Below are 18767 nucleotides of genomic sequence, written 5' to 3' on the forward strand. Positions count from 1 at the left end.
TCCGACAGTGCAGCGTTCCTACAGTACTGCCCCTCCGACAGTGCAGCACTCCCTCAGTACAGCCCCTCCGACAGTGCAGCACTCCCTCAGTACTGCCCCTCCGACAGTGCAGCGCTCCCTCAGTACTGCCCCTCCAACAGTGCAGTGCTCCCTCAGTACTGTCCCATTGACAGTGCAGCGCTCCCTCAATACTGCCCCTCCGACAGTGCAGCGCTCCCTCAGTACTGTCCCTCTGACAGTGCAGCACACCCTCAGTACTGCCCCTCCGACAGTTCGGTGCTCCCTCAGTACTGCCCCTCCGACAGTGCAGCGCTCCCTCAGTCCTGCCCCTCCGACAGTGCAGAGCTCCCTCAGTACTGCCCCTATGACAGTGCAGCGCTCCCTCAATACTGCCCCTCCGACAGTGCAGCGCTCCCTCAGTACTGCCACTCCAACAGTGCAGCGCTCCCACAGCACTGCCTCTCTGACAGAGCAGCACACACTCAGTACTTCCCCTCCGACAGTGCAGCGCTCCTTCAGTACTGCCCCTCCGACAGTGCAGCGCTTCCTCAGTACTGCCCCTCCGACAGTGCAGCGCCCCCTCAGTACTGCCCCTCCGACAGTGCAGTGCTCCCTCAGTACTGCCCCTCCGACAGTGCAGCACTCCCTCAGCACTGTCCCTCTGACAGTGCTGCATTCCCTCAGGACTGCACCTCCCAAAGTGCAGCGCTCCCTCAGTACTGTCTCTCTGACAGTGCAGCACTCCCTCAGTAATGCCCCTCCGACAGTGCAGCGCTCCTTCAGTACTGCCCCTCCCACAGTGCAGCACTCCGTCAGTACTGCCCCTCCGACAGTTGAGCACTCCCTCAGTAATGTCCCTCTGACAGTGCAGCATTCCCTCAGTACTGGCCCTCCGACAGTGCAGTGCTCCCTCAGTACTGCCCCTCCGACAGTGCAGCGCTCCCTCAGTAGTGCCCCTCCAACAGTGCAGTGCTCCCTCAGTACTGCCCCTCCGACAGTGCAGCGCTCCCTCAGTACTGTCCCTCTGATAGTGCAGCACTCCCTCAGTACTGCCCCTCCGACAGTGCAGCGCTCCCTCAGTACTGCCTCTCCGACAGTGAGCGCTCCCTCAGTACTTTCCTGCGACAGTGCAGCGCTCCCTCAGTACTGCCTCTCTGACAGTGCAGCACACCCTCAGTACTGCCCATATGACAGTGTAGCGCTCCCTCAGTACTGCCCCTCCAACAGTGAAGCACTCCCTCAGTACTGTCCCTCTGACAGTCTAGCAATCCCTCAGTACTGCCCCTCCAAAAGTGTAGCGCTCCCTCAGTACTGTCTCTCTGACAGTGCAGCACTCCCTCAGTACTGCCCCTCCGACAGTGAAGCGCTGCCTCAGTACTGCTCCCCTGACAGTGCAGCAGTCCCTCAGTACTATCCCTCTGACAGTGCAGCACTCCCTCAGTACTGCCCCTCCGACAGTGCAGCACTCCCTCAGTACTGTCCCACTGACAGTGCAGCGCTCCCTCAATACTGCCGCTCCGACAGTGCAGCGCTCACTCAGTACTGTTCCTCTGACAGTGCAGCACACCCTCAGTACTGCCCCTCCGACAGTTCGGCGCTCCCTCAGTACTTCCCCTCCGACAGTGCAGTGCTCCCTCTGTACTGCCCCTCCGACAGTGCAGCGCTCCCTCAGTACTGCCCCTCCGACAGTGCAGCACTCCCTCAGTAGTGCCCCTTCGACAGTGCAGTGCTACCTCAGTACTGCCCCTCCGACAGTGCAGCGCTCCCTCAGTACTGTCCCTCTGATAGTGCAGCACTCCCTCAGTACTGCCCCTCCGACAGTGCAGCGCTCCCTCAGTACTGCCCCTCTGACAGTGCAGTGCTCCCTCAGTACTGCCTCTCCGACAGCACAGCGCTCCCTCAGTACTGCCCTGCGACAGTGCAGTGCTCCCTCAGTACTGCCTCTCTGACAGTGCAGCACACCCTCAGTACTGCCCCTCCGACAGTGCAGCGCTCCTACAGTACTGCCCCTCCGACAGTGCAGCGCTTCCTCAGTACTGCCCCTCCGACAGTGCAGCGCACCCTCAGTACTGCCCGTCCGACAGTGCAGTGCTCCCTCAGTACTGCCCTTCCGACAGTGCAGCGCTCCCTCAGTACTGCCTCTCCGACAGTGAGCGCTCCCTCAGTACTGCCTCTCCGACAGTGAGCGCTCCCTCAGTACTGCCCTGCGACAGTGCAGCGCTCCCTCAGTACTGCCTCTCTGACAGTGCAGCACACCCTCAGCACTGCCCCTCCGACAGTGCAGCGCTCCGACAGTACTGCCCCTCCGACAGTGCAGCACTCCCTCAGTACTGCCCCTCCGACAGTGCAGCGCTCCCTCAGTACTGCCCCTCCGACAGTGCAGTGCTCCCTCAGTACTGCCCATATGACAGTGTAGCGCTCCCTCAGTACTGCCCCTCCGACAGTGAAGCACTCCCTCAATACTGTCCCTCTGACAGTCTAGCAATCCCTCAGTACTGCCCCTCCGACAGTGCAGCGCTCCCTCAGTGCTGCCCCTCCGACAGTGCAGCGCTCCCTCAGAATTGCCTCTCCGACAGAGCAGCGCTCCCTCAGTACTGCCCTGCGACAGTGCAGCGCTCCCTCAGTACTGCCTCTCTGACAGTGCAGCACACCCTCAGTACTGCCCCTCCGACAGTGCAGCGTTCCTACAGTACTGCCCCTCCGACAGTGCAGCACTCCCTCAGTACTGCCCCTCCGACAGTGCAGCGCTCCCTCAGTACTGCCCCTCCGACAGTGCAGTGCTCCCTCAGTACTGCCCCTCCGACAGTGCAGCGGTCCTACAGTACTGCCCCTCCGACAGTGCAGCGCTCCCTCAGTACTGCCTCTCCGACAGCGCAGCGCTCCCTCAGTACTGCCCTGCGACAGTGCAGCGCTCCCTCAGTACTGCCTCTCTGACAGTGCAGCACACCCTCAGTACTGCCCCTCCGACAGTGCAGCGCTCCTACAGTACTGCCCCTCCGACAGTGCAGCACTCCCTCAGTACTGCCCTTCCGACAGTGCAGCGCTCCCTCAGTACTGCCTCTCCGACAGTGAGCGCTCCCTCAGTACTGACTCTCCGACAGTGAGCGCTCCCTCAATACTGCCCCTCCGACAGTGCAGCGCTCCCTCAGTACTGTCCCTCTCACAGTGCAGCACACCCTCAGTACTGCCCCTCCGACAGTTCGGTGCTCCCTCAGTACTGCCCCTCCAACAGTGCAGCGCTCCCTCAGTCCTGCCCCTCCGACAGTGCAGAGCTCCCTCAGTACTGCCCCTATGACAGTGCAGCGCTCCCTCAATACTGCCCCTCCGAGAGTGCAGCGCTCCCTCAGTACTGCCCCTCCAACAGTACAGCGCTCCCACAGTACTGCCTCTCTGACAGAGCAGCACACACTCAGTACTTCCCCTCCGACAGTGCAGCGCTCCTTCAGTACTGCCCCTCCGACAGTGCAGCGCTTCCTCAGTACTGCCCCTCCGACAGTGCAGCGCACCCTCAGTACTGCCCCTCCGACAGTGCAGTGCTCCCTCAGTACTGCCCCTATGACAGTGTAGCGCTCCCTCAGTACTGCCCCTCCGACAGTGCAGCACTCCCTCAGTACTGTCCCTCTGACAGTGCAGCATTCCCTCAGTACTGCCCCTCCCACAGTGCAGCGCTCCCTCAGTACTGTCTCTCTGACAGTGCAGCACTCCCTCAGTAATGCCCCTCCGACAGTGCAGCGCTCCTTCAGTACTGCCCCTCCCACAGTGCAGCACTCCGTCAGTACTGCCCCTCCGACAGTTGAGCACTCCCTCAGTAATGTCCCTCTGACAGTGCAGCATTCCCTCAGTACTGGCCCTCCGACAGGGCAGCGCTCCCTCAGTACTGCCCCTCCGACAGTGCAGCGCTCCCTCAGTAGTGCCCCTCCAACAGTGCAGTGCTCCCTCAGTACTGCCCCTCCGACAGTGCGGCGCTCCCTCAGTACTGTCCCTCTGATAGTGCAGCACTCCCTCAGTACTGCCCCTCCGACAGTGCAGCGCTCCCTCAGTACTGCCCCTCCGACAGTGCAGCGCTCCCTCAGTACTGCCTCTCCGACAGTGTAGCTCTCCCTCAGTACTGCCTCTCCGACAGTGCAGCACTCGCTCAGTACTGTCCCTCTGACAGTGCAGCACTCCCTCAGTACTGCCCCTCCTAAAGTGCAGCGCTCCCTCAGTACTGTCTCTCTGACAGTGCAGCGCTCCCTCAGTACTGCCTCTCCGACAGCACAGCGCTCCCTCAGTACTGCCCTGCGACAGTGCAGTGCTCCCTCAGTACTGCCTCTCTGACAGTGCAGCACACCCTCAGTACTGCCCCTCCGACAGTGCAGCGCTCCTACAGTACTGCCCCTCCGACAGTGCAGCGCTTCCTCAGTACTGCCCCTCCGACAGTGCAGCGCACCCTCAGTACTGCCCGTCCGACAGTGCAGTGCTCCCTCAGTCCTGCCCTTCCGACAGTGCAGCGCTCCCTCAGTACTGCCTCTCCGACAGTGAGCGCTCCCTCAGTACTGCCTCTCCGACAGTGAGCGCTCCCTCAGTACTGCCCTGCGACAGTGCAGCGCTCCCTCAGTACTGCCTCTCTGACAGTGCAGCACACCCTCAGCACTGCCCCTCCGACAGTGCAGCGCTCCGACAGTACTGCCCCTCCGACAGTGCAGCACTCCCTCAGTACTGCCCCTCCGACAGTGCAGCGCTCCCTCAGTACTGCCCCTCCGACAGTGCAGTGCTCCCTCAGTACTGCCCATATGACAGTGTAGCGCTCCCTCAGTACTGCCCCTCCGACAGTGAAGCACTCCCTCAGTACTGTCCCTCTGACAGTCTAGCAATCCCTCAGTACTGCCCCTCCGACAGTGCAGCGCTCCCTCAGTGCTGCCCCTCCGACAGTGCAGCGCTCCCTCAGTACTGCCTCTCCGACAGAGCAGCGCTCCCTCAGTACTGCCCTGCGACAGTGCAGCGCTCCCTCAGTACTGCCTCTCTGACAGTGCAGCACACCCTCAGTACTGCCCCTCCGACAGTGCAGCGTTCCTACAGTACTGCCCCTCCGACAGTGCAGCACTCCCTCAGTACTGCCCCTCCGACAGTGCAGCGCTCCCTCAGTACTGCCCCTCCGACAGTGCAGTGCTCCCTCAGTACTGCCCCTCCGACAGTGCAGCGCTCCTACAGTACTGCCCCTCCGACAGTGCAGCGCTCCCTCAGTACTGCCCCTCCGACAGTGCAGCGCTCCCTCAGTACTGCCTCTCCGACAGCGCAGCGCTCCCTCAGTACAGCCCTGCGACAGTGCAGCGCTCCCTCAGTACTGCCTCTCTGACAGTGCAGCACACCCTCAGTACTGCCCCTCCGACAGTGCAGCGCTCCTACAGTACTGCCCCTCCGACAGTGCAGCACTCCCTCAGTACTGCCCCTCCGACAGTGCAGCGCTCCCTCAGTACTGCCCCTCCGACAGTGCAGTGCTCCCTCAGTACTGTCCCACTGACAGTGCAGCGCTCCCTCAATACTGCCCCTCCGACAGTGCAGCGCTCCCTCAGTACTGTCCCTCTCACAGTGCAGCACACCCTCAGTACTGCCCCTCCGACAGTTCGGTGCTCCCTCAGTACTGCCCCTCCGACAGTGCAGCGCTCCCTCAGTCCTGCCCCTCCGACAGTGCAGAGCTCCCTCAGTACTGCCCCTATGACAGTGCAGCGCTCCCTCAATACTGCCCCTCCGACAGTGCAGCGCTCCCTCAGTACTGCCCCTCCAACAGTGCAGCGCTCCCACAGTACTGCCTCTCTGACAGAGCAGCACACACTCAGTACTTCCCCTCCGACAGTGCAGCGCTCCTTCAGTACTGCCCCTCCGACAGTGCAGCGCTTCCTCAGTACTGCCCCTCCGACAGTGCAGCGCACCCTCAGTACTGCCCCTCCGACAGTGCAGTGCTCCCTCAGTACTGCCCCTATGACAGTGTAGCGCTCCCTCAGTACTGCCCCTCCGACAGTGCAGCACTCCCTCAGTACTGTCCCTCTGACAGTGCAGCATTCCCTCAGTACTGCCCCTCCCAAAGTGCAGCGCTCCCTCAGTACTGTCTCTCTGACAGTGCAGCACTCCCTCAGTAATGCCCCTCCGACAGTGCAGCGCTCCTTCAGTACTGGCCCTCCGACAGGGCAGCGCTCCCTCAGTACTGCCCCTCCGACAGTGCAGCGCTCCCTCAGTAGTGCCCCTCCAACAGTGCAGTGCTCCCTCAGTACTGCCCCTCCGACAGTGCGGCGCTCCCTCAGTACTGTCCCTCTGATAGAGCAGCACTCCCTCAGTACTGCCCCTCCGACAGTGCAGCGCTCCCTCAGTACTGCCCCTCCGACAGTGCAGCGCTCCCTCAGTACTGCCTCTCCGACAGTGTAGCTCTCCCTCAGTACTGCCTCTCCGACAGTGCAGCACTCGCTCAGTACTGTCCCTCTGACAGTGCAGCACTCCCTCAGTACTGCCCCTCTGAAAGTGCAGCGCTCCCTCAGTACTGCCTCTCCGACAGTGTAGCTCTCCCTCAGTACTGCCTCTCCGACAGTGCAGCACTCGCTCAGTACTGTCCCTCTGACAGTGCAGCACTCCCTCAGTACTGCCCCTCTGAAAGTGCAGCGCTCCCTCAGTGCTGCCCCTCCGACACTGCAGCGCTCCCTCAGTACTGTCTCTCTGACAGTGCAGCACTCCCTCAGTCCTGCACCTCCGACAGTGCAGCACTCCCTCAGTCCTGCACCTCCGACAGTGCAGCGCTCCCTCAGCACTGCCCTTCCGACAGTGCAGCGCTCCTTCAGTACTGCCCCTCCGACAGTGCAGCGCTCCCTCAGTACTGCCCCCCTGACAGTGCAGCACTCCCTCAGTACTGTCCCTCAGACAGTGGAGCACTCCCTCAGTACTGCCCCTCTGAAAGTGCAGCGCTCCCTCAGTGCTGCCCCTCCGACAGTGCAGCGCTCCCTCAGTACTGCCCCTCCAACAGTGCAGCGCTCCCTCAGTACTGCCCCTCCGACAGTGCAGCGCTCCCTCAGTACTGCCCCTCTGACAGTGCAGCACTCCCTCAGTACTGCCCCTCCGACAGTGCAGCGCTCCTTCAGTACTGCCCCTCCAACATTGCAGCGCTCCCTCAGTACTGCCCCTCTGACAGTGCAGCGCTCCCTCAGTACTGCCCCTCCATCAGTGCAGCATTCCCTCAGTACTGCCCCTCCGACAGTGCAGCACACCCTCAGTACTGCCCCACTGACAGTGTAGCGCTCCCTCAGTACTGCCCCTCCGACAGTGCAGCACTCCCTCAGTACTGCCCCTCTGACAATGCAGCACTCCCTCAGTACTGTCCCTCTGACAGTGCAGCACTCCCTCAGTACTGCCCCTCCGACAGTGCAGCGCTCCCTCAGTACTGTCCCTCTATCAGTGCAGCACTCCCTCAATACTGCTCCTCCGACAGTGCAGCACTCCCTCAGCACTGTCCCTCTGACAGTGCAGCGCTCCCTCAGTACTGCCCCTCTGACAGTGCAGCACTCCCTCAGTTCTGCCCCTTCTTCAGTGCAGCACACCCTCAGCACTGCCCCTCCGACAGTGCAGCGCTCCCTCAGTACTGCCCATATGACAGTGTAGCGCTCCCTCAGTACTGCCCCTCCAACAGTGCAGCACTCCCTCAGTACTGCCCCTCTGACAGTGCAGCGCTCCCTCAGTACTGCCCCTCCGACAGTGCGGCGCTCCCTCAGTACTGCCCCTCCGACAGTGCGGCGCTCCCTCAGTACTGCCCCTCCTACAGTGCGGCGCTCCCTCAGTACTGCCCCTCCGACAGCGCGGCGCTCCTTCAGTACTGCCCCTCCGACAGTGCAGCGCTCCCTCAGTACTGCCCCTCCGACAGCGCGGCGCTCCCTCAGTACTGCCCCTCCGACAGTGCGGCGCTCCCTCAGTACTGCCCCTCCGACAGTGCAGCACTCCCTCAGTACTGCCCCTCTGACAGTGCAGCGCTCCCTCAGTACTGCCCCTCCGACAGTGCGGCGCTCCCTCAGTACTGCCCCTCCGACAGTGCGGCGCTCCCTCAGTACTGCCCCTCCGACAGTGCGGCGCTCCCTCAGTACTGCCCCTCCGACAGTGCGGCGCTCCCTCAGTACTGCCCCTCCGACAGTGCGGCGCTCCCTCAGTACTGCCCCTCCGACAGTGCGGCGCTCCCTCAGTGCTGCCCCCCCGACAGTGCGGCGCTCCCTCAGTACTGCCCCTCCGACAGTGCGGCGCTCCCTCAGTACTGCCCCTCCGACAGTGCGGCGCTCCCTCAGTGCTGCCCCCCCGACAGTGCGGCGCTCCCTCAGTGCTGCATGTATTGCTCTCTGACATGAACCCAGCCCCCACCCCCTGAGCTGGAAACGCAGGAACCTGGCGGGTGAGTCATTAAAACAAAAAATATGGAGATCTCATCAATGCAAATAAAGAGAACCACAATTGTGGAAGAGGCAGGAATGTGAGCTCACCATTCCCGCATCTGGGATTATTATCTTCTCATCCAAGTACGGTTGCCCGTCGCAGGATTTTCTGTCATACTCTGGGGGGTTTGCGGGTTCCCCCTCGATGCTCCGATTGTTATCCTGGTGGGAATCAACAGCATCCTCACAACTCTCTGCAAATGGGAAGAGATTTAATGTATTAAGCACGGAAAGTGATTACACAGGGAGTGATTCCCCAGGGAGTGATTCCACAGGGAGTGATTCCACAGGGAGTGATTCCCCAGGGAGTGATTCCCCAGGGAGTGATTCCACAGGGAGTGATTCCCCAGGGAGTGATTCCACAGGGAGTGATTCCACAGGGAGTGATTCCACAGGGAGTGATTCCCCAGGGAGTGATTCCACAGGGAGTGATTCCCCCGGGAGTGATTCCACAGGGAGTGATTCCACAAGGAGTGATTCCCCAGGGAGTGATTCCCCAGGGAGTGATTCCCCGGGAATGATTCCACAGGGAGTGATTCCCCAGGGAGTGATTCCCCAGGGAGTGATTCCACAGGGAGTGATTCCCCAGGGAGTGATTCCACAGGGAGTGATTCCACAGGGAGTGATTCCACAGGGAGTGATTCCTCAGGGAGTGATTCCACAGGGAGTGATTCCCCAGGGAGTGATTCCTCAGGGAGTGATTCCACAGGGAGTGATTCCCCAGGGAGTGATTCCCCAGGGAGTGATTCCACAGGGAGTGATTCCACAGGGAGTGATTCCCCAGGGAGTGATTCCACAGGGAGTGATTCCCCAGGGAGTGATTCCACAGGGAGTGATTCCCCAGGGAGTGATTCCACAGGGAGTGATTCCCCAGGGAGTGATTCCACAGGGAGTGATTCCACAGGGAGTGATTCCACAGGGAGTGATTCCCCAGGGAGTGATTCCCCAGGGAGTGATTCCCCAGGGAGTGATTCCACAGGGAGTGATTCCACAGGGAGTGATTCCACAAGGAGTGATTCCACAGGGAGTGATTCCACAAGGAGTGATTCCACAGGGAGTGATTCCACAGGGAGTGATTCCCCAGAGAGTGATTCCACAGAGAGTGATTCCACAGGGAGTGATTCCACAGGGTGTGATTCCACAGGGAGTGATTCCACAGGGAGTGATTCCCCAGGGAGTGATTCCCCAGGGAGTGATTCCTCAGGGAGTGATTCCACAGGGAGTGATTCCACAGGGAGTGATTCCACAGGGTGTGATTCCTCAGGGATTGATTCCACAGGGAGTGATTCCACAGGGAGTGATTCCACAGGGAGTGATTCCCCAGGGAGTGATTCCACAGGGAGTGATTCCTCAGGGAGTGATTCCACAGGGAGTGATTCCCCGGGAGTGATTCCACAGGGAGTGATTCCACAGGGAGTGATTCCACAGGGAGTGATTCCACAGGGAGTGATTCCCCGGGAGTGATTCCACAGGGAGTGATTCCACAGAGAGTGATTCCACAGGGAGTGATTCCCCGGGAGTGATTCCACAGGGAGTGATTCCACAGGGAGTGATTCCCCAGGGAGTGATTCCACAGGGAGTGATTCCACAGGGAGTGATTCCCCAGGGAGTGATTCCCCAGGGAGTGATTCCACAGGGAATGATTCCACAGGGAGTGATTCCCCAGGGAGTGATTCCCCAGGGAGTGATTCCTCAGGGAGTGATTCCACAGGGAGTGATTCCACAGGGAGTGATTCCCCAGGGAGTGATTCCACAGGGAGTGATTCCACAGGGAGTGATTCCACAGGGAGTGATTCCCCGGGGAGTGATTCCACAGGGAGTGATTCCACAGGGAGTGATTCCCCAGGGAGTGATTCCACAGGGAGTGATTCCACAGAGAGTGATTCCACAGGGACTGATTCCCCAGGGAGTGATTCCACAGGGAGTGATTCCCCAGGGAGTGATTCCACAGGGAGTGATTCCACAGGGAGTGATTCCCCGGGAATGATTCCACAGGGAGTGATTCCCCAGGGACTGATTCCTCAGGGAGTGATTCCACAGGCAGTGATTCCACAGGGAGTGATTCCACAGGGAGTGATTCCCCAGGGACTGATTCCACAGGGAGTGATTCCACAGGGAGTGATTCCACAGGCAGTGATTCCACAGGGAGTGATTCCACAGGGAGTGATTCCACAGCGAGTGATTCCCCAGGGAGTGATTCCACAGGGAGTGATTCCTCAGGGAGTGATTCCACAGGGAGTGATTCCACAGGGAGTGATTCCAGAGGGAGTGATTCCACAGGGAGTGATTCCCCAGGGATTGATTCCACAGGGAGTGATTCCCCAGGGAGTGATTCCCCAGGGAGTGATTCCACAGGGAGTGATTCCACAGGGAGTGATTCCCCAGGGAGTGATTCCCCAGGGAGTGATTCCACAGGGAGTGATTCCACAGGGAGTGATTCCACAGGGATTGATTCCTCAGGGAGTGATTCCACAGGGAGTGATTCCTCAGGGAGTGATTCCCCAGGGAGTGATTCCACAGGGAGTGATTCCCCAGGGAGTGATTCCCCAGGGAGTGATTCCACAGGGAGTGATTCCACAGGGAGTGATTCCCCAGGGAGTGATTCCACAGGGAGTGATTCCACAGGGAGTGATTCCACAGGGAGTGATTCCCCAGGGAGTGATTCCACAGGGAGTGATTCCACAGGGAGTGATTCCACAGGGAGTGATTCCACAGGGAGTGATTCCTCAGGGAGTGATTCCCCAGGGAGTGATTCCACAGGGAGTGATTCCCCAGGGAGTGATTCCCCAGGGAGTGATTCCCCAGGGAGTGATTCCACAAGGATTGATTCCACAGAGAGTGATTCCCCGGGGAGTGATTCCACAGGGAGTGATTCCACAGGGAGTGATTCCGCAGAGAGTGATTCCCCAGGGAGTGATTCCCCAGGGAGTGATTCCCCAGGGAGTGATTCCACAGGGAGTGATTCCACAGGGAGTGATTCCCCAGGGAGTGATTCCCCAGGGAGTGATTCCACAGGGAGTGATTCCACAGGGAGTGATTCCGCAGAGAGTGATTCCCCAGGGAGTGATTCCCCAGGGAGTGATTCCCCAGGGAGTGATTCCACAGGGAGTGATTCCCCAGGGAGTGATTCCCCAGGGAGTGATTCCACAGGGAGTGATTCCCCAGGGAGTGATTCCTCAGGGAGTGATTCCCCAGGGAGTGATTCCACAGGGAGTGATTCCCCAGGGAGTGATTCCACAGGGAGTGATTCCACAGGGAGTGATTCCACAAGGATTGATTCCACAGAGAGTGATTCCACAGGGAGTGATTCCACAGGGAGTGATTCCGCAGAGAGTGATTCCCCAGGGAGTGATTCCCCAGGGAGTGATTCCCCAGGGAGTGATTCCACAGGGAGTGATTCCACAAGAATTGATTCCACAGAGAGTGATTCCCCGGGGAGTGATTCCCCGGGGAGTGATTCCACAGGGAGTGATTCCACAGGGAGTGATTCCACAGGGAGTGAATCCCCAGGGAGTGATTCCACGGGGAGTGATTCCCCAGGGAGTGATTCCCCAGGGAGTGATTCCCCAGGAATGATTCCACAGGGAGTGATTCCACAGGGAGTGATTCCACAGGGAGTGATTCCCCAGGGAGTGATTCCACAGGGAGTGATTCCACAGGGAGTGACTCCCCAGGGAGTGATTCCCCAGGGAGTGATTCCACAGGGAGTGATTCCCCAGGGAGTGAATCCACAGGGAGTGATTCCACAGGGAGTGATTCCGCAGGGAGTGATTCCACAGGGAGTGATTCCCCAGGGAGTGATTCCGCAGGGAGTGATTCCGCAGGGAGTGATGCCACAGGGAGTGATTCCACAGGGAGTGATTCCCCAGGGAGTGATTCCACAGGGATTGATTCCCCAGGAATGATTCCACAGGGAGTGATTCCACAGGGAGTGATTCCACAGGGAGTGATTCCCCAGGGAGTGATTCCACAGGGAGTGATTCCCCCGGGAGTGATGCCCCAGGGAGTGATTCCCCAGGGAGTGATTCCACAGGGAGTGATTCCACAGGGAGTGATTCCACAGGGATTGATTCCACAGGGAGTGATTCCACAGGGAGTGATTCCCCAGGGAGTGATTACACAGGGAGTGATTCCACAGGGAGTGATTCCACAGGGAGTGATTCCCCAGGGAGTGATTCCCCAGGGAGTGATTCCACAGGGAGTGATTCCCCAGGGAGTGATTACACAGGGAGTGATTCCACAGGGAGTGATTCCCCAGGGAGTGATTCCACAGGGAGTGATTCCCCAGGGAGTGATTCCCCAGGGAGTGATTCCACAGGGAGTGATTCCCCAGGGAGTGATTCCACAGGGAGTGATTCCACAGGGAGTGATTCCCCAGGAGTGATTCCACAGGGAGTGATTCCACAGGGATTGATTCCACAGGGAGTGATTCCACAGGGAGTGATTCCCCCGGGAGTGATTCCACAGGGAGTGATTCCACAGGGATTGATTCCACAGGGAGTGATTCCCCAGGGAGTGATTCCACAGGGAGTGATTCCACAGGGAGTGATTCCCCAGGGAGTGATTCCACAGGGAGTGATTCCCCAGGGAGTGATTCCCCAGGGAGTGATTCCACAGGGAGTGATTCCTCAGGGAGTGATTCCTCAGGGAGTGATTCGCCAGGGAGTGATTCCTCAGGGACTGATTCCACAGGGAGTGATTCCACAGGGAGTGATTCCCCAGGGAGTGATTCCACAGGGAGTGATTCCTCAGGGAGTGATTCCACAGGGAGTGATTCCCCAGGGACTGATTCCTCAGGGACTGATTCCACAGGGAGTGATTCCCCAGGGAGTGATTCCACAGGGAGTGAATCCACAGGGAGTGATTCCCCAGGGAGTGATTCCACAAGGAGTGATTCCACAGGGAGTGAATCCACAGGGAATGATTCCACAGGGAGTGATTCCACAGGGAGTGATTCCACAGGGAGTGATTCCCCAGGGAGTGATTCCCCAGGGAGTGATTCCACAGGGAGTGATTCCCCAGGGAGTGATTCCCCAGGGAGTGATTCCACAGGGAGTGATTCCACAGGGAGTGATTCCACAGGGAGTGATTCCCCAGGGAGTGATTCCACAGGGAGTGATTCCCCAGGGAGTGATTCCACAGGGAGTGATTCCCCAGGGAGTGATTCCTCAGGGAGTGATTCCACAGGGAGTGATTCCACAGGGAGTGATTCCCCAGGGAGTGATTCCACAGGGAGTGATTCCCCAGGGAGTGATTCCACAGGGAATGATTCCACAGGGAGTGATTCCCCAGGGAGTGATTCCTCAGGGAGTGATTCCACAGGGAGTGATTCCCCAGGGAGTGATTCCTCAGGGAGTGATTCCACAGGGAGTGATTCCCCAGGGTGTGATTCCACAGGGTGTGATTCCCCTTGGAGTGATTCCCCAGAGAGTGATTCCACAGGGAGTGATTCCTCAGGGAGTGATTCCACAGGGAGTGATTCCACAGGGAGTGATTCCACAGGGAGTGATTCCCCCGGGAGTGATTCCACAGGGAGTGATTCCCCAGGGAGTGATTCCCCAGGGAGTGATTCCCTGGGGACTGATTCCACAGGGAGTGATTCCACAGGGAGTGATTCCCCAGGGAGTGATTCCCCAGGGAGTGATTCCACAGGGAATGATTCCCCAGGGAGTGATTCCACAGGGAGTGATTCCCCAGGGAGTGATTCCACAGGGAGTGATTCCCCAGGGAGTGATTCCCCAGGATTCCAGCAGGGGTGCCGAATTAAAATCTAACCCAGTTGATGCCATATTAGCAAATCAGTGATCAGTGAATTGCTGCCTCCGTGAATGTTTGTATCACTGAATCAGTGATTGGGAAATTCTTTTGATATATTCGCACTCTGCCCAGTGGGCCCCGTCAGTCTCACTGTGAGGAGTGACCCCCACTCTGGACACAGTGCCCCGTCAGTCTCACTGTGAGAGTGACCCCTCACTCTGGACACAGTGCCCCGTCAGTCTCACTGTGAGAGTGACCCCTCACTCTGGACACAGTGCCCCGGGTCAGTCTCACTCTGAGAGTGACCCCTCACTCTGGACACAGTGCCCCGGGTCAGTCTCACTGTGCGGAGTGACCCCTCACTCTGGACACAGTGCCTCGGGTCAGTCTCACTGTGAGAGTGACCCCTGACTCTGGACACAGTGCCCCGGGTCAGTCTCACTGTGAGAGTGACCCCTCACTCTGGACACAGTGCCCCGGGTCAGTCTCACTCTGAGAGTGACCCCTCACTCTGGACACAGTGCCCCGGGTCAGTCTCACTGTGCGGAGTGACCCCTCACTCTGGACACAGTGCCCCGGGTCAGTCTCACTGTGAGAGTGACCCCTGACTCTGGACACAGTGCCCCGGGTCAGTCTCACTCTGAGAGTGACCCCTCACTCTGGACACAGTGCCCCAGGTCAGTCTCACTGTGAGAGTGACCACTCACTCTGGAAACAGTGCCCCGGGTCAGTCTCACTGTGAGAGTGACCCCTGACTCTGGACACAGTGCCCCGGGTCAGTCTCACTGTGAGAGTGACCCCTGACTCTGGACACAGTGCCCCGGGTCAGTCTCATTGTGAGAGTGACCCCTCACTCTGGACACAGTGCCCCGGGTCAGTCTCACTGTGACAGTGACCCCTCACTCTGGACACAGTGCCCCGGGTCAGTCTCACTGTGACAGTGACCCCTCACTCTGGACACAGTGCCCTGGGTCAGTCTCACTGTGATAGTGACCCCTCACTCTGGACACAGTGCCCCGGGTCAGTCTCACTGTGGGAGTGACCCCTGACTCTGGACACGGTGCCCCGGGTCAGTCTCACTGTGAGGAGTGACCCCTCACTCTGGACACGGTGCCCCGGGTCAGTCTCACTGTGAGAGTGACCCCTCACTCTGGACACAGTGCCCCGGGTCAGAACATCAGCCGGAGCGCGACACCTCAACGGAGGCCGCGCGGGGCCAGAGCGGAGGTCGAAGCGCGAGTCCTGAACGGCGGCCGGAACACAGGACCGTAAACCAGGGAAAGGCCATAGGAGCCGGGCTGAGACAGAGGCTCAGAGACCTCTGAGGGGGAGGGGAGCAGCCGGGAGACACCGGGAAACAGCAAATCCCAGACGCAGACCAGGACAGTGAGTACGGGGCCTGGGGAGGGCCTGGAGAGCGAGCGAGTCCGGGGCCTGGGAAAGTTCGCGAGCCGGGAGAGGGAAACACCAAACCCGGGGCCCCAGAAAAGCTTATTCTAAGGTCAACAATAATTTCTACCTCTACAACACTAAAAATGAGCGAATCAGAGGAGCCACAGCAGCTCCCGAGGGACACTGAGAGCAAACTCTTCCAGATTCCCCCCAACACCAAAAAAAATGCTAAAAAATCGCTCAAGCATGAGCAGCTGAGAGCAAAACCAGAAACTCTTTTTGCTGACTGGTACAGCACTGGGAAAAAGTGTAATCTCATTTTTTACTCAGATCAGTCAGCGGCTTGGATCACAGCAATAAAATCACACTATACCAGGGTTAAGCAGGAAAGAACCGCTAATGGGTCCAAACTGAAAATTAAGAAACCAGGGGACCCGGACAGTGCAACCACGACTGTCAACATGTACGATAACGGAACAATATTGGTGCAAGGCAACCTCGACGACTTTGAAACGGCCTTCAAGACACTGAAAGAAATAACTGAGAGGGGAAGGAACAGCCCCAGAGTGGCTAACAGGGAAAAAGCGAATCGCACTCCCCCCACCATTGACAACTCACCAGGAGTAAATCAGCCTGGTCAGGAGGTGAACGAGCCACACAGTTCTAACCAGACACTCACCCCGGGGCCCCACAGCCACATGGTACAGTTGACCAACCCCAGCGTAATTACCAGGGAGGAAGCCACACATACTCCCCCTACCACTTCCAGCTCACCAAGAGAAGAGCAGCCTAGCCAGGAAGTGAGTGAGCCCTCCAGCGCCGACCGGACACACACCCTGGGATCACACAGCCAGATACAACTAAAGGATAAATTTAACCAGTTGGAGACAGAGCTGGTTAAACTTAGAGAGGAGGTCCTTAAACTGAAACATGAACAAAAGCAAGAGAGGGAGAGATACAGGAGAGAGCTGAATCTACTTGGGAATCAGGTGAAAGAGCTGCAGAAAAACAAAGAGAGCCATAGAGGAGAGATAGCACCATTAGACCAGAGGCTAGAGATAAGAAAATACAGAGCCTGACTGAACAGCTGGAGTCCCACACTGAACAACAGCAGCAGACACACAATACAGGGGGTGCCACACAAACCGACCAGCATACTGAAGCTCAGTCTTCCCCCACCACTGTGGAACCACAAGCGAGCCGCTCACAAGAGGAGCGCACACACCAGACACGACCACTCCAGTCCAACACACAACCTATGAGTCCAGGCGAAAGCCACCAGACAGTAAACACCAACAAGGCTGACATCGTAATACTCATAGACTCAAATGGGAAATTTCTGTGGGAGAAAAAGCTCTTCCCTAGACATATAGTAAAAAAGATCCGGTGCCCAATATTATGTCCGTGTATAATTGAGACACGGACAACAGGAGTTGATTATAACAAGTCTTTACTGAATGGAGACAATTGGGAAACTGAACTACAGAAGGTTGCTAGTGCCTTTTATACAGGGGTGGTCACTGCCGGTACTGCAGTCTGAGACCAGTTATTCCCTTAAAGGTACATACACAACAATTCCTCCCCTTTTAGATAAACAGTACATAACATTCATTTAACAGCTAAATAATAACTAATTACAATTACAATTACGGTTGCTAGATACATTGGTTGAGGTTAAGCAATTATAAGTTCAGTCTTTGAGGAGGCTTCCTGATTATGTCTGGATAACGCCTCTTTGGGGTATCAGGTTCTTCTGGTGAGGTTGAGTCGGGATCAATGTTGTTGTTTGGTTCGTCTGCTTCCAATATCACCGATTCTGCGGTAGATGCAATTGGTACTTCGGTTTCATCGCCAGGTGTATCAGATCGTGGTGTGGAGTTGACGTTTTCCAGTGACTCTAGAATCTGGTCAGCATGGCATCTTACAATGCTCTCTCCAACGTCCACGGTATACATTAGAGGTCCTTGCCGTGTACAGATCGTTCCTGGCTGCCATTTCTCTGTGCGGTAGTCCCGGGCCAAAACTGGTTGACCTATCTTAAAACTCCTGGTCGGCCTTTCATTCATATTCTGAAACTGTCTGTTCTCCACATCTCTTCGGACGTTTGGCTTAACCAAATCCAAGCGGCATCGTAGTCTTCGATTGAAGAACATCATGGCTGGAGTTTGGTTGGTAACCGCATGTGTCACATTCCGGTAGGCAAACAAGAAGTTATCCACCTTGTGTTGTAGAGGTATACCTTCATTACACATTGCCTTGATAGCCTTCTTGAATGTTTGAACAAACCTCTCGGCCAATCCATTAGTGGCTGGATGATATGGGGCGGATGTGTAATGCTTAACACCATTGTTCTTTAAGAACCTCCGGAACTCTTCAGACACAAACTGTGGTCCATTGTCAGAGCAAATCTGTTCAGGCAGCCCATTCCTGGCGAATATGGTTCGTAAGACTGTGATAGTTTTTTCTGTGGTGGTTGAGGACATTTTTATTACCTCTGGCCACTTTGAATGTGCATCCACCGCAATTAAAAACATTGATTTCTCTATCGATTCCCGGCCACCACACAAACGCTCTGTCTAAGTTCTTCATTTTTACCCCACCCAGATGACCCTCATGAAGCTCCTTGAGCACTCTGTCCGTCAATTTGGGTGGAATTACTACTCTGGATCCACACATCAAGGTCCCTCTGCACACTGACAGCTGTTCTCTTCTCGGCGAGAATGCTGGCAGCAGTGGTTCGCCATGTGCTGGCCATCCCTTCACCGTTAAATCATAGACCCAGGAGAGTGTCGGGTCATTTCGTGTTTCCTTTTCTATGTTTGCATTCGTCACAGGGAGACATTCGACTATAGTCGAGTGGAATAACTCCACTGGATCCACTGCAAGTTCTTCTTCCACCATCGGTAGAGGTAGGCGCAACAACCCATCAGCATTCCCATGCTGTTTAGTTCCCTTGTACTCGATGTCATATTGGTGTGCCCCTAGGAAAAGGGACCACCTCTGCAGCCGTTGTGCCGTCATTATCGGTACGCCCTTCTGAGGGTTGAAAATGGAGATGAGAGGTTGATGATCAGTTAGTAGAGTAAATTTCTGACCGTGCAGGTAGTGATTGAACTTCTTCACCCCCCACACCAGGCTGAGGGCCTCTCTGTCAATCTGGGCGTAGTTACGCTCGGCTGAAGT

General features: G+C 57.5%; 1 protein-coding gene across 1 annotated transcript in view; it reads right to left on the reverse strand.

Moving 5' to 3' along the window:
- LOC147120742 (natural resistance-associated macrophage protein 2-like) overlaps window positions 1-18767 on the reverse strand; it is a 135430-nt gene that overhangs the window by 107398 nt on the left and 9265 nt on the right. Inside the window, exon 2 of the mRNA XM_085984248.1 lies at window positions 8484-8629. Within this exon, the coding sequence (XP_085840374.1) occupies window positions 8484-8629 (146 nt within the window). The remainder of the gene's footprint in view (window positions 1-8483; window positions 8630-18767) is intronic.

Source organism: Somniosus microcephalus, chromosome 4, assembly GCF_052327205.1.
Source record: "Somniosus microcephalus isolate GS21.2 chromosome 4, FLI_Smic_1.0, whole genome shotgun sequence".
In the NCBI taxonomy this organism is placed as follows: domain Eukaryota; kingdom Metazoa; phylum Chordata; class Chondrichthyes; order Squaliformes; family Somniosidae; genus Somniosus; species Somniosus microcephalus.